Source organism: Arvicola amphibius, chromosome 12 (genome assembly GCF_903992535.2).
Source record: "Arvicola amphibius chromosome 12, mArvAmp1.2, whole genome shotgun sequence".
NCBI classification, from domain to species: Eukaryota; Metazoa; Chordata; class Mammalia; order Rodentia; family Cricetidae; genus Arvicola; species Arvicola amphibius.
The window spans coordinates 61,287,479-61,301,489 of NC_052058.2; the positions used below are offsets into that span (position 1 = coordinate 61,287,479).

Below are 14,011 nucleotides of genomic sequence, written 5' to 3' on the forward strand. Positions count from 1 at the left end.
CTGCAACACATAACATACAGTTGTCTAAAATCTGAGCCAAAGTGTTTGAAGTAGCATTTGTTGGTGCTGATTGCCATGACGGCCTGCCCAGTGCAACATGCACATGTTGTGTTCAGAACTAAGGCGGAAGTGAAGTCACATGATGGAATATGTACAAGTGTAGACAGAAACACCTCAGATTCATTATGCATTCGGTTTTGAATTTTTTAACATTGCCAAATTTTTGCCATGGTTTTCCCCGCTCCTACATTCACTTACATGACCCCACATGATAGAGGGTCTCAACACATACTTTAAGAAGCTAGACTGAGCCGGGCGGTGGTGGCACACGCCTTTAATCCCAGCACTCGGGAGGCAGAGGCAGGCGGATCTCTGTGAGTTCGAGACCAGCCTGGTCTACAAGAGCTAGTTCCAGGACAGGCTCCAAAGCCACAGAGAAACCCTGTCTCGAAAAACCAAAAAAAAAAAAAAAAAAAAAAAAAAAAAAAAAAAAAAAAAAAAAAAAAAAAAGAAGCTAGACTGAATCAAACATCGAGGCACCCACCCTTAATCCCAGCACTCAGGTGGTGGAGGCAGGAGTATCTCTGAGAATTTGAGGCCAGCCTGGGTTATGTAGTGAAACCCTATTCTTTAAAAAGAAGCTGGACTTTAGAAATACTATCTTTCGTTAAAGTTATGATGATCCTGCATGTGGTTGGTACATTTTGTATCCCTAATGTATCCTGAACCATCACATCTTATAGCATGTATTCATAGACACAAACATAATTTAAATAAATTTTTAATAATTAAAGTCATATTTTACAGATGGTTGTGAGCCACCATGTGGTTGCTGGGAATTGAACTCAGGACCTTTGGAAGAGCAAGCAGTGCTCTTAACCACTAAGCCATCTCTCCAGCCCCTGAAAGTCATATTTTATAGTGTGCTTCCCCTCCCCCTAGTTTACCCTGAAATTTTTGTCTCGGGTCCTTCACTTGGTCGTTTTTGTTGACTGATTTGAAAATGACAGGCCAAACACCTCTGTGGTTCTTGCCTTCCTTCTCTCCACATGGGATAATAGCAATCAGAAAAACAGGCCTGGCTTCCTTGTGGACTGATCTCTCCACATGGGATAATAGCAATCAGGAAACAGGCCTGGCTTCCGTGTGGACTGATCTCTTTGCTTTTTACCAGTAACCCCATCCCACGGCTGCATTAGAGATCCTCAGCAGTGTGTCTAGTCTGGAACCTGAATGTTCTCAAGGGCAGTTTTTAAATTGAAACTCATTTTACTCACATTTATTTGTGGTTTTAAACATGTAATCTTCAATTGCAACCTAAACCTAAATTTGGACCTAAATGGCAGGGAGGTAGGGAAAATAAAATGTGGTTAATTTTACTGTTCATAGAAAGCATGGATTCTCGTTTTCATTGGTAACTGTTTTAACTCTCAACTTTTCCATTAAGAAGCCAACTGAATATCCCCCGGGCTTTGAGGGAGGGTGGGTTTCAGAGGCCTGGTGAATCTAAACAGTAGCTCTTAATTTCTTCTGGCATTTATGTAACCTGTGATCTTCTTCTTCCATTAGGAACTAGAGCATCAGAGAGGAGCGCTTATGAATGAAATACAAGCTGCAAAAAACTCTTGGTTTAGCAAAACCCTGAACTCTATCAAAACAGCCACAGGAACCCAGCCCCTACAGCCACCACAGGCTCCTCAGCCACCCAAGGAGAGCACATAGCTCTAGCCTCAGCCAAGCACAGAGCACAATGATCAAAACAACAGAAACCAAGAGTTCTTCCTGTTGTCCCTTTGAAAGAAAGTAAAGGAGACCAGAAAGCAAGTTAGAATCTGTAGTAGCTCTGTCTTTCGTGTATGACATTTTTCAAAGGGATGATATTTAAACTGACCTGATTTATGTTGAATATCTATTTCCCAGCTTCTTCATGGAAAGCCACATTCACATCTGTCATAGTATTACACATTGTTTTATATGCCTGGAATTTAGTTGGAAATAAGTAATCTAGAACTAAATGCTTTTGTTTAGAATTAATTATTCATTTTTTTAATCTCACATAAAAATGGAGACATGTTATTCCAAGGTTAAAATGGTAAGATCTTTGTCACAGAATTCTGTTTTTCAAGGGATACCTAACTTCTCTAATGTTCCAGGATTATTCAGATAAAGCACACTGTGGGACTGTACATGACCACTGATAGTGACTTCCAGAGTAGTGCTACTCTGAAAAGAACAGACCAGGGGTTGGCTTGAAAGTTCCCCCATATTATTTTGAGTTGGTTACCTTTGGAAATGGAGTGCCAAGCTGGAGTAGATGGGCTACTGCACTCTAGGTAAATAGAGACTCAGTAAATGTGCAATACAGTCATTTGGCTCTAGCATTCTAGCAGGCCCTTTTAAGGACTCTACATGGGGCTCATTCTCCTGATGTGCCTTTGTATGAACATAGAGGTGACTTGTGGCAAATATAACCTCAAAGATGGATACTGTAAGTTGCAGACTTAGGGACCCTTCATTGGAGAAGTCTAAAAAAGGTCCATGTTAGTCATTGTACTTTAGTGGAATAGTACTGAGCCATTGGATGCTGACAAACTCGTTAAGGCAAACACTGATATTCTGTACTTTACTAAAGGCTGGGATATTGCCAAGAAGTTAAAGGAAGCTTCCTAGCACGTTAGTGTTAGGCAACTTTTCTAACTTCTCCCTAATAACCCTAAAATAGTGTGCCCTGCACACCTGGGAATAAAGAAAAATAAGTGCATTTTTCACATTTTTGATTGACTAAATCTTTATAGAAATACTTAACTCATGCAAAGATAAGGTTACTGTTAAAAAATTGGTGCAAATATTTTTTCAATTATATATGACATGCCTGTATAAATAGCCCTTACAAGAAATTCTTTGGTAAGAACAAAACTAATTTTTCTGTTTTCTAAGCTATTATGGAGGTCTCTGGTCCCTTTACAACAAGCAAAATACTGCAGGTCATGTACAGTAACATTTATTCATATTAATCTTTGGCTTCATTGTTAAGCATACTGTTTTCAAAGTATCTTAAACTGTGTAGTACCAGAGCAGTTCTCCTCTGTGCCATATGTTGTAACTGTAATACACACTCGAGAGGTAAGCCTCAGATGGAGCCCCACCACCACCACCACCACCACCTTCAGGTTGCTCGTGATAGACCCTTTCTTCTAAAATCATTTTTGAGTTCTAGTAAGTAAAATTTCTTTAATATCTAAATGTCTCTATCACCAACAGGCCATGAAACTGATATGGTTGATATGTTACACTTATTAAACAATAACTTCCTTATAGAAATTTCTGTTTTAGTTCTGGTGTCTTTCATCAGAAGATTGTTTTGTTTTTACCAAAAGGCAATAACTCAGCACTCCAGATATGTCTGTTGACATAAAATTCCCTGCATAGTGGTTTAAATAAGCTATTTTTTCTATAAAATATAATGGCTAGAACATTACATCATTTCTATCAATCATTTAGTGCAGTCAGTTAGCTTTATTGGTACTGTGCACTTTGACTCCAGAAAGCCCTGGAACAGTTGCTTTTTCAAATGGCCAGCTAAATTCAGATGAACTTTTGTGAACCTCTTATTCCATCCACAGCTCTTCTAACCTCTGAAAATAAATACATTCCACACAATACCTAAGTTGCATAATTTTCATAAATGGTAAATAAGGGAAACAGAATGGGTCTATATCAGGAATCTTTTCAGGTTCATGGCTCCTTTCCTTTTTCTGTTTAAACAAAATTACCAGGAGCATATATTTTAAGAGTTAAATATATCTTTGAGTTTTCATCTAGCTCTTATAAAAGACATAATGGCAATACATAATCTTTTTTGTTCTCCAGTACCATATGATACTTGGGCAGGCATATTGGTATTTTGGTATTATGTTTAAACTGCCCTGCATTATAGCATCTTTGCGTTAGTAGCAGCAGTAAAGATTGGAAAGAAAAATGAAGAAGTAATATGTGATTTCTTGTTCACTATTTCACCATAGCAGCACCCAAAACTATACATTCCTTACTATTGCTTGAGAACTCCAGAACACCAACATAAAGCAAATGTTCATCATAATTTCACTTACTATTTTATATATTTGACAATTGCATTTTTTTTCTTGAGACAGGTTCCATTTACGTAGTCTAAGCTAGCCTTGAACTTAAAACCTTCCTACTTCAGCCTTCCAAATGCTGAGATTATAGGCAGGTACCATAACAGCCAAAATTAGTCTCTTGAATTCCTTATAGAAAAAAATAAATCAGCCAGTTACCCAAGAAATTTTCAAACATGGTACTTTCTTTCATCCTTTCCTAACATTTACATTATCATAAGCACTCCTAAAGTGCTAATATTTGCAGCATCTGGGAATGATCATTTCTCTTCTCATTGCATTCTACAGAATACAGTGAAGATTCAACTCATTCATTGCCTTTTATCACTTGATAGTTGCAGTATATTCTCAAAGCTAAAGACACCACACTGAATTTTGGAGTGCCTATGTTTAGTACACACCCTGAGCCAAGTCACATTTTGGTTATTTTTAGTACATGTAATTTAATGTAAAGAAATTCTTGGTTCACTACACTTCAGTATATGAGATCCTATCAGAACCAGTAATGGAAATGCCACATAGGCCTATAGCCTATTTTTTCATACATATCTGTCATCCCCTCACCATCTATTAAATTAGTAATTTCTTTTTCTTTGGCTTTCTTGAATTACCTAATAATGTTGAAAAGACCCCTTTTGTACTGCTGATGAGATTTCAATTTTTATTTCATTTGTTTTTTTAAAATGTTCACTTTTCCTACAGTATATACTTATTTTTCTCCAACCCCTACTCCATTTCAACTATTTTCCGGTTTGTAACTAGTGGTTTCATCTCTTATCTAAAGTAAGAACACTGAAACAATATACAGGTGAGAGGGAGCAGCAGATAAAACTTTAGACCTTTAGTCTGTTAGATCAAGAATCAGTTTTGGTTGTGGTGATACACACGCACAATCCCTACACTCAGGAGGCTGAGGTACAGGCATGCCTGTGAGATCAAGGCAAGCGTGGGCTACACAGTGAATTCCAAGCTAACCAAGCCCTGTTTCAAACAACAAAAAAGAAATCAAATGTGTAGCTAATATCAGGACTTAGCTTTCCTGTGCTTTCAATGAAATCAAGTCTGCTAATGAATTCACCAAACCAGTGCATCCAACATTACGGTGGTTATCTGTATTTTAGGACTTCTTTAAGTGGACAGAAAGAACATTTTAAAAAGACTTAGTTTTATCTTCTAAGAAAAACTTAGAAAATGATTGTATTACATAACTTATTCTTTATAATACTCTACAATAGATGATTCTCTTGCTTTAATATCTCGCAAATGAGATAATGAACAATTCTGTTGTATGGTTTGAATAGTTAGGGATGCGTCTGCATGTGTGCACTGTGTGTGTGTGTGTGTGTGTGTGTGTGTGTGTGTGTGTGTGTGTTGAAATTTTATAGGGTATCCCTGTTTCTTTTGTTTACCTAGATACCATGCAACCAAATACACATTAGATTTCAAGAAATAGTGATCAAATCTGGAAGCCCAGACAGCAGCTCTGTGGCCTGCTTCCAATGGCCAAGCATAAAATTCTGTCTAGTCTTTGTGCTGAGGGCCACATTGAGCATTCTTTCTTTCTTATGGTGGCTTATATGTAATACATGCAAGGCACTTTATGTTACCTATTTCCTTAACTTTCAAATTCTGCAAACATGAGGATCCCCATATGGACTATACCTCAACAAGTGATCCTGATCTCAAATTGTAAGAAAAGTAGATGTTTATAGAATTTAAGTGACTAGCCAGCTGTCCTGTATATTATTCTCAATTTCCTCTTAAAACAAACAAAAACTTACATCTTGAGCTTACCTCCAATAAAACATGCTACCTGCTATAAAACTGTCTCCATCAATGTATTTCCCTCATTCTGCCCTCATCTCTGGTTTGTCATTAACTGTATTTGAAAGGTTTAAGAAAAATGAATCATTGAGAAGAAAATGAATTACTTTTTATTGGCAACTGATTAACATAAGATTCTTTTCACTAAACTACAACTTTGAATAACTCTATTACATACAGAAAAGATATTAAAAACTGATTTTTGAGAATATAAATGCATCAAAAGACTAATGTCATGAAATCACAAGAATAAAGCTGGAGATGATCCTAGAATCCAAGATGTCCCAATGGCCTTCTATATTAATTTTGCTGTTCTTGACATTTTGCATAATGCATGGATTCTTAGTTCAAATTAGGGGGAAGATTTTTGTTAACCGCATTCTTTTCATTCCAACTCCTGCTTATGCCTTACTGAGGATATAGTACAAACCTTATGCTGTCTGTTTTTATGAGACATGGTTTTCCCTAGCATCTACAATGAAAACAGGTTAGAATAAAGGAGTTGATTAGTCTGGAAGTGCTAATTGACTATAAAAGCAACATTAGCCATCAATCTCTTCCTCTATAAACATTGACCAATTAGTTGTTTCCATAATGCCATGTATTATGTATAGTACACTCTATTAATGTAAATGTGATGCTTGTTAAGAAAGTGCAATTTATTGTACATTGTCTCAATAAATGTTTACTTTTATAATTGTTATGAACTTGAATTGGATTGGTATCTTGTGTAGATGTGTGAATGAAACATTGTGAAAAGACAAATGTGACCAAGAAGGTAACAAGGTGGCTGTTTTTGTGAGCCAGTGATGTTTTCAATGCTTCGTGTTGCCCCTTTGGTCCCATTAAACAGTAATAAACATCTGTTTTAAAGTCCCTGTGTCTGATTTTTTTCAAGTTGACTTTATTTTGAATCATTGGGCCATAGTGTTTATATAACATTTACTGATGTTAGTAGGCTTAGAAAGAAGACATGCTGTGGGATAATGCCCTTGTACAGTGTAAAGATTTGTCACTCGTAATGGTTTAATAAAATGTTTATTTGGGACTGAATGGCTATGGGACAGGGCAGGACAGAAACTTCTGACTACAAAAACATATAGAAGTTTGCTCCAGGATCCAGCATGGCAGAATGACAGTATAGTACTAGTGCCAATGGCCTATTGAGGACAAGTAAAGAAGATCATCTTGAGCTACTTTAATAACCTTTAAAGGCAATGATTTCAAATGAAATAAGGCCAAAGAGACCTGAAGAGGCGCTAAAACCCAGGCAACTGGCTCCAAAAATCACTTTTGCTTGGCTTTCCAGGTGTTAATTATCTGATGCTTTTTTCTCCAAAAACATGCTTTCTAGCTTCTAAAAGCATATCCACTAGGTTTTCACTTTTGACTGTTGCTGATTTGGACTAGGCATCTGATGACTATGCCTATGGAGTTTGGCTTCTAAATGGCGTACAGGCACTTCTGTCAACAACTAAAGGGGCCAAATTGAGTTTGTTTTATTGACTCCCTTAAGATGTGAGACTTGAAGTGTATTTAAAATGCTTGCTAAAAGAAAATGAAGTGCTGGCTCAAGAAATGACTCAGTGGTTAAATTTACTCCTCTTGTAGAGGACCATGGATTGTTTCCCAGTGTTGGGCCTCATGAGGCCCAGTGTAACTTCCTAAGCCTAACTTGAGTTTGGTGAGGCCCAGTGAACTTCCTGAGCCTAATTTGAGTTTGGAGAGGAGTGACTCAGCACAGCCTGACCTAGGCCCACCTCTTCCCACCAACCACTGATGTGGTCCTTATTCCTCACTCCACCTCACCCCAATCCCAAGACTTCTCCCCACTACCTCAGCCCTATATAAGTTCCTTCCCTGATGCAATAAAGTGACTCCCAGCTTAATCTGGGTCATTCAACACTCACTATCCCTCTCAGCCCCAGGGAGAGATGATTAGCAGAATTGGCTCTGCCTCAGCCCTATCTGCTGGAGAACCCGGCATCCCAGAACCCATCTGATAGCTCCCAACCATCTGTAACTCCAGTTCTAGGACATCTGATGCCCCCTCTTCTGGCCTGCACAGGCACTGCATTCACATAGCACACATACATAAGTGTAAATGGGACACTCACACATTAAAAATAAATCTTAAGAAAGAAAATGCAACCCTGTTGTCAAGAGACTTGACTCTAGAGGGGTTCCCGGGTTTCCTGGGAGAGGCCCCCAGCTAGTTCCTTGGGCAGCTGAGGAGAGGGAGCCTGAAAAGGCCAGTTCCTATAGCCATACTGATGAATTTCTTGCATATCACCATAGAACCTCCACCTGGCGATAGATGAAGAAAATGACTGAGCCCCACATTGGAGCACCGGACTGAGCTCCCAAGGTCCTGATGGGGAGCAGAGGGAGAGAGAGCATGAGGAGGGCCAGGACTGTGAGGTGTGCGTTCACCCATGGAGACGGTGGGACAGAACTAACGGGAGATCATCAACTCCAGTTGGAATGGGACTGATGGAACATGAGACCAAACCGGACTCTGAATGTGGTCGACGGTGGAGGCTGACTGAGAAGCCAAGGACAAAGGTGCTGGGCTTTGATTCTTCTGCATCGACGGGCTCTGTGGGAGCCTTCTCAGCTTGGTTGATCACCTTCCTGGACCTGGGGGGAGTTGGGAGGACCTTGGTCTTAACATGGAGTGGGGAACCCCGATGGCTCCCTGACCTGGAGAAGGAGGGAGGGGGTTATGGGTGGAGGGGAGGGGAGGGAGGGGGGAGGAGAAGGGGAGGAGATGGAAATTTTTAAATATAAAAAAACCCATATTTTTAAAAAAAGCTAAAAAAAATGTAGGTGAACTGACATAAGATTATTGAATTTTTAAAAAAAGAAAGAAAATGCAATAGAAGAGAATGGTAATAATCAGTATTATGTGGAGAAATTTAGGTTCATATCTTGCTACGTAGGTGAAGTAAATAATCAACAGCCTAGAAACTAGCCTAGTCTTTAAGAGAATGGTAAAACTGAAGATCATAAATCTATACCTACAGGCCAGTACAAAGAGAAAAGATGTCTTATGACTGCAGTATTGATATAGTAATAATTAGGGAGTTGAGGGTGCTAAGAAAACAGAACTGTTTTCAGAATATGAGTTTTTAGAATGTTAGAATTTAGAAATAGGTTATTTCTGTAATATGAGGTCTAAGGTACCGTTATTTGATATTTGATAAGGTACAGATATTTGAATAAAAATCAGAACTACTATTTATGGCATATATGCAGATAAATGCATACATTTATAGGAAATGTGCCCTTTTTTGTATCTTTAGTTTCTAAGCACTGCTATTAGTTAGACATCCCAGTCCCTGATTAGACATGAGAACTCTAAGAACCCAAAACCTAAAAGCCAGTAAGACCTTGAAACTGAATCTGAAACAAAGAATGTAAAAACCTTTCTTCAACATCTAGGATTTGACTTCCAAACGTCCTGGAAAAGACCATTTTTGGTTTTCTTCCCTGTTGCTGTGAGAATATATATATTAAATATAAAAAGAGAACGAGAGTTTATTTGGCCCACAATTCCAGGTTACAATCCATAGCTGCAGGGAAGTCAGGGTGGCTTCCTTGTATGAGATGAACAAACTATCTACAACTGCTCCCCAAGTCGGGTCTGATCACATGCTCGTTCAGTCCCAGTCCAGCTGGCCTTGCTGAGCTCCCATTAGATCAGTCCCACCATCTCTGTGGGTGGGCACACCCCTCGCGGACCTGACTTCCTTGCTCATGTTCTCCCTCATTCGGCTCCTCATTTGGACCTTGGGAGCTCAGTCCGGTGCTCCAATGTGGGGCTCTGTCTCTAACTCCATCCATCGCCAGATGAAGCTTCTATGGTGATATGCAAGATATTCATCAGTATGGCTATAGGATCCGGCCATTTCCGGCTCCCTCTCTTCAGCTGCCCAAGGAACTAGCTGGGGGCATCTCCCTGGACACCTGGGAACCCCTCTAGAGTCAAGTCTCTTGCCAACCCTAAAATGGCTCCCTTAATTAAGATATATACTTCCCTGCTCCCATATCCACCCTTCCTATATCCCAACCATCCCATTCCCCCAAGCTCTCCCCATCCTCCACTTCACACTTTTCTCTCCCCATCTCCCCTTGCCCCCATCACACCCCACCCCCAAGTTCCCAAATTTGCCCTGCAATCTTGTCTACTTCCAATATCCAGGAGGATAACTATATGATTTTCTTTGGGTTCACCTTCTTATTTAGCTTCTCTAGAATCCCAAATTATAGGCTTGATGTCCTTTATTTATGGCTAGAAACCAATTATGAGTGAGTACATCCCATGTTCATCTTTTTGGATCTGGGTTACCTCACTCAGAATAGTGTTTTCTATTTCCATCCATTTGCATGCAAAATTCAAGATGTCATTGTTTTTTACCGCTGAGTAGTACTCTAATATGTATATAGTCCACATTTTCTTCATCCATTCTTCCATTGAAGGACATCTAGGTTGTTTCCAGGTTCTGGCTATTAATGTTGTTCATAGCAAATAATGTTGCTATGAACATAGTTGAACAAATGCTTTTGTAATATGATAGGGCATCTCTTGGGTATATTCCCAAGAGTGGAATTGCTGGGTCCTGGGGTAGGTTGATCCCAAATTTCCTGAGAAACTGCCACACTGCTTTCCAAAGTGGTTGCACAAGTTTGCATTCCCACCAGCAATGGATGAGTGTACCCCTTACTCCACAACCTCTCTAGCAAAGGCTATCATTGGTGTTTTTGATTTTTAGCCAATCTGACAGGTGTAAGATGATATCTCAAAGTTGTTTTGATTTGCATTTTCCTGATCACTAAGGAGGTTGAGCATGACCTTAAGTGTCTTTTGGCCATTTGAACTTCTTCTGTTGAGAATTCTCTGTTCAGTTCAGTGCCCCATTTTTTAATTGGGTTCATTAGCATTTTCAAGTCTAGTCTCTTGAGTTCCTTATATATTTTAGAGATCAGACCTTTGTCTGTTGCGGGGTTGGTGAAGATCTTTTCCCAGTCAGTAGGCTGCCTTTTTGTCTTAGTGACAGTGTCCTTTGCTTTACAGAAGCTGCTCAGCTTCAGGAGGTCCCATTTATTCAATGTTGCCCTTAATGTCTGTGCAGCTGGGGTTATACATAGGAAACAGTCTCCTGTGCCCATTTGTTGTAGAGTACTTCCCACTTTCTCCTCTATCAGGTTCAGTGTGTTCAGATTGATTTTTGAGGTCTTTAATCCATTTGGACTTGAGTTTTGTGCTTAGTGACAGATATGGATCTACTTTCATTCTTCTACGGGTTGATATCCAGTTATGCCAGCACCATTTGTTGAAGACACTTTCTTTCTTCCATTGTGTACTTTTAGCTCCTTTATCAAAAATCAGGTGTTCATAGGTTTGTGGGTTAAGATCCGGGCCTTCTATTCGATTCCATTGGTCGACTTCTCTGTTTTTATGCCAGTACCAAGGTGTTTTCAATACTGTAGCTCTGTAATAGAGTTTGAAGTCAGGGATGGTAATGCCTCCAGAAGTTCCTTGATTGTATAAGATTGTTTTGGCTATCCTGGGTTTCTTGTTCTTCCATATAAAGTTGATTATTGTCCTGTCAAGATCTGTGAAGAATTTTGATGGGACCTTGATGGGGATTGCATTGAATCTATAGATTGCCTTTGGTAGAATTGCCATTTTTACTATGCTGATCCTCCCAATCCAAGAGCAAGGGAGATCCTTCCATTTTCTGGTATCCTCTTCAATTTCTTTCTTCAAAGACTTAAAGTTGTTGTCAAATAGATCTTTCACTTCCTTGGTTAGAGTTACCCCAAGATATTTCATGCTTAGCCAATTTATAATGTGTACATCAACTCCTTAACAATGAGAGCAGATAACAGTAAAGCGTGGGAGAAGTGTTTGAGTTTCCACCCATTTTAAAGATTAAGTTGACAGAACTTGCTTCAGAACATGAAGTAAGGCTTTAGATGGAAGATTCAATATGACTCTTGAGCCTAAGCAAGTAAGATGACAGGTGACACTTCTATGTAGTGCAACAGAGTATTTGTTCCTACTTCCGTCCTCACTTCTAGTTAATGTTTGAACACTTTAAAAATGAAATATAATAAAACATACATATGTTAGTTTCACTTCTTATAGGATCTTGCTAATTTGTGCAGGCTGGACTAGGACTAGAGTTCAGGTGATCCTTATACATCTCCCAGAGTCAATTAGTAATTTGACATGGTAACACAGTACAGAGGTTCCTTCATCTTTTTTTAAAAAATATTTATTATGTATACAGTATTCTGCCTACCTATATGCCTGCATGCCAGAAGTGGGCACCAGATCTCATTACAGATGATTGTAAGCCACCATGTGGTTGCTGGGAATTGAACTCAGGACTTCTGAAAAAGCAGCCAGTGCTCTTATCCTCTGAGCCATCTCTCCAGTTCCATCCATCTTGTATTCTTGTTAAAACCATTTTATGTTTAACTAGAATTTGATCGTTGTGGTAGTTTAAATAGGAATGGTTGCCATAGTGAGTGGAGGAAGTATGTCACTGTGGATGTGGGCTTTCAGATCTTATCTTCTCAAGCTATACCCAGCATGGCTCACAGCCTCCTTCTGCTGTCTGTGAATCAAGGTGGAGGACTCTGCTCCTCTCCAGCACCATGTCTGCCTGCTGGCCACCATGCTTCCCACCATGATGATAATGAACTGTAAGTGAGCCCTAATTAAATGTTTTCCTTTATAAGTGTTGCCATGGTCATGGTATCTCTTCACAGAAACAGAAACCCTAACTAAGACAATCTTATTCTAGGAACTCAAGGTCAAGATGCCCCAGCTAAATTAGCTTCTGGTAAGATTGCCTATTTGTGTAAATCTCTACTTCCAGCTAACCACTTAGCTTCTGTTAAACTGTTTGCTTGCACAAAACCTCCCCCTGCATCTGCTGAGATATGAGGATGTGGTTTTGCATTTAAAAAGTACTTACCCTAAGCATCCAAGTCTACACTAGGGTCGCAAATACCTGAGTGTAGTCCTATCCGCCTGGAAACAAGACTTTGAATTAGCTACTAACTATGTCAGAGTGGTATTCTCCGGTGGGCTCCCTGTTACACTAACACTTTGTCACCTTGAAAATTTCTCTTCTAGACCATAGGTTACCAAACCAACCTTGCAACATTTATGTTACAACTCATAGTACTATAACCTGTACCCAAATCAAGAAACAATAGTTAGGTCTCAAAGAAACCTGGGACAAGTCTCAATCAGTACCTGTGGCTCCTACCAGCACTCCTCACCCTACCCCCTACCCTAAACCTCTCCCTCACTGTGGCTGGGTTTCTGGATCCCTTACCCCTAATCTCTATACAATTCAGTAATTTTTGCTATACAGGTCTTTTGGCCCAAGCCGACTGATGGTAGTTCCTCTGGTGGTCTGGTTCAGTCTGCTGGCCATGTTCAGCCTGGACTCTTCCCTCTGCCTGCTTTCTCCTTATATCTATAATAAAAATCTCTCTGTACTTTAGTAGTCATGTCCTCCTTTTCTTTCTTTCTTTTTTAATTATTCAAATACTCAAACCTCAAAAGGTTTTCTCATTGTCTTTGTAATGGAAAAATTAAAAATGCTGCAGGATCCCCGGCAGCAGTAGGCAGCAGAAATACTTTTGGTCCCCAAGCTGCCTCTCAGAGAGGAATACGGAAAAGAGAGAGCTCAGGCCAAAAGCTGAAGATGAGCATGCGTCAGCGGGTGGGAGAGGGAGTGGGCGTGGCTTGTCTCTTAAAGAGACAACACAGTCATTGCAGTCTTCTCTTCAGAAAAAGATGGGTTTCATTTTTAATGCTACAGGCCATGGAAATGGTGGTTTGAAACTTTTATTTAAAAGCAACTAAGTACCATGTGCTTTCCCACCTGATAAGTGATTTTGTACAAGTTTGTGCGATATATTCACGAATATTGCAATGTAGTGTAATTGCACTAGTGTACTGTATAGTATAGCAGCATTTTCCTTCAGAGTTGTTTATTCTAATCGCTTTCCTGGCATATATA

At 39.5% G+C, this 14,011-nt stretch overlaps 1 protein-coding gene across 4 annotated transcripts in view; it reads left to right on the forward strand.

The window, feature by feature from the left end:
* The window catches only part of Rabgap1l (RAB GTPase activating protein 1 like), a 639,610-nt gene extending 632,774 nt beyond the window's left edge, over window positions 1-6,836 (forward strand). For all 4 annotated transcript variants that reach the window (XM_038349609.1, XM_038349603.1, XM_038349605.1 and 1 more), the window contains one exon: window positions 1,570-6,836. In XM_038349609.1, the coding sequence (XP_038205537.1) occupies window positions 1,570-1,722 (153 nt within the window). In that variant the 3' untranslated portion in view covers window positions 1,723-6,836. The remainder of the gene's footprint in view (window positions 1-1,569) is intronic.
* The last annotated feature ends 7,175 nt before the right edge of the window (window positions 6,837-14,011 follow it).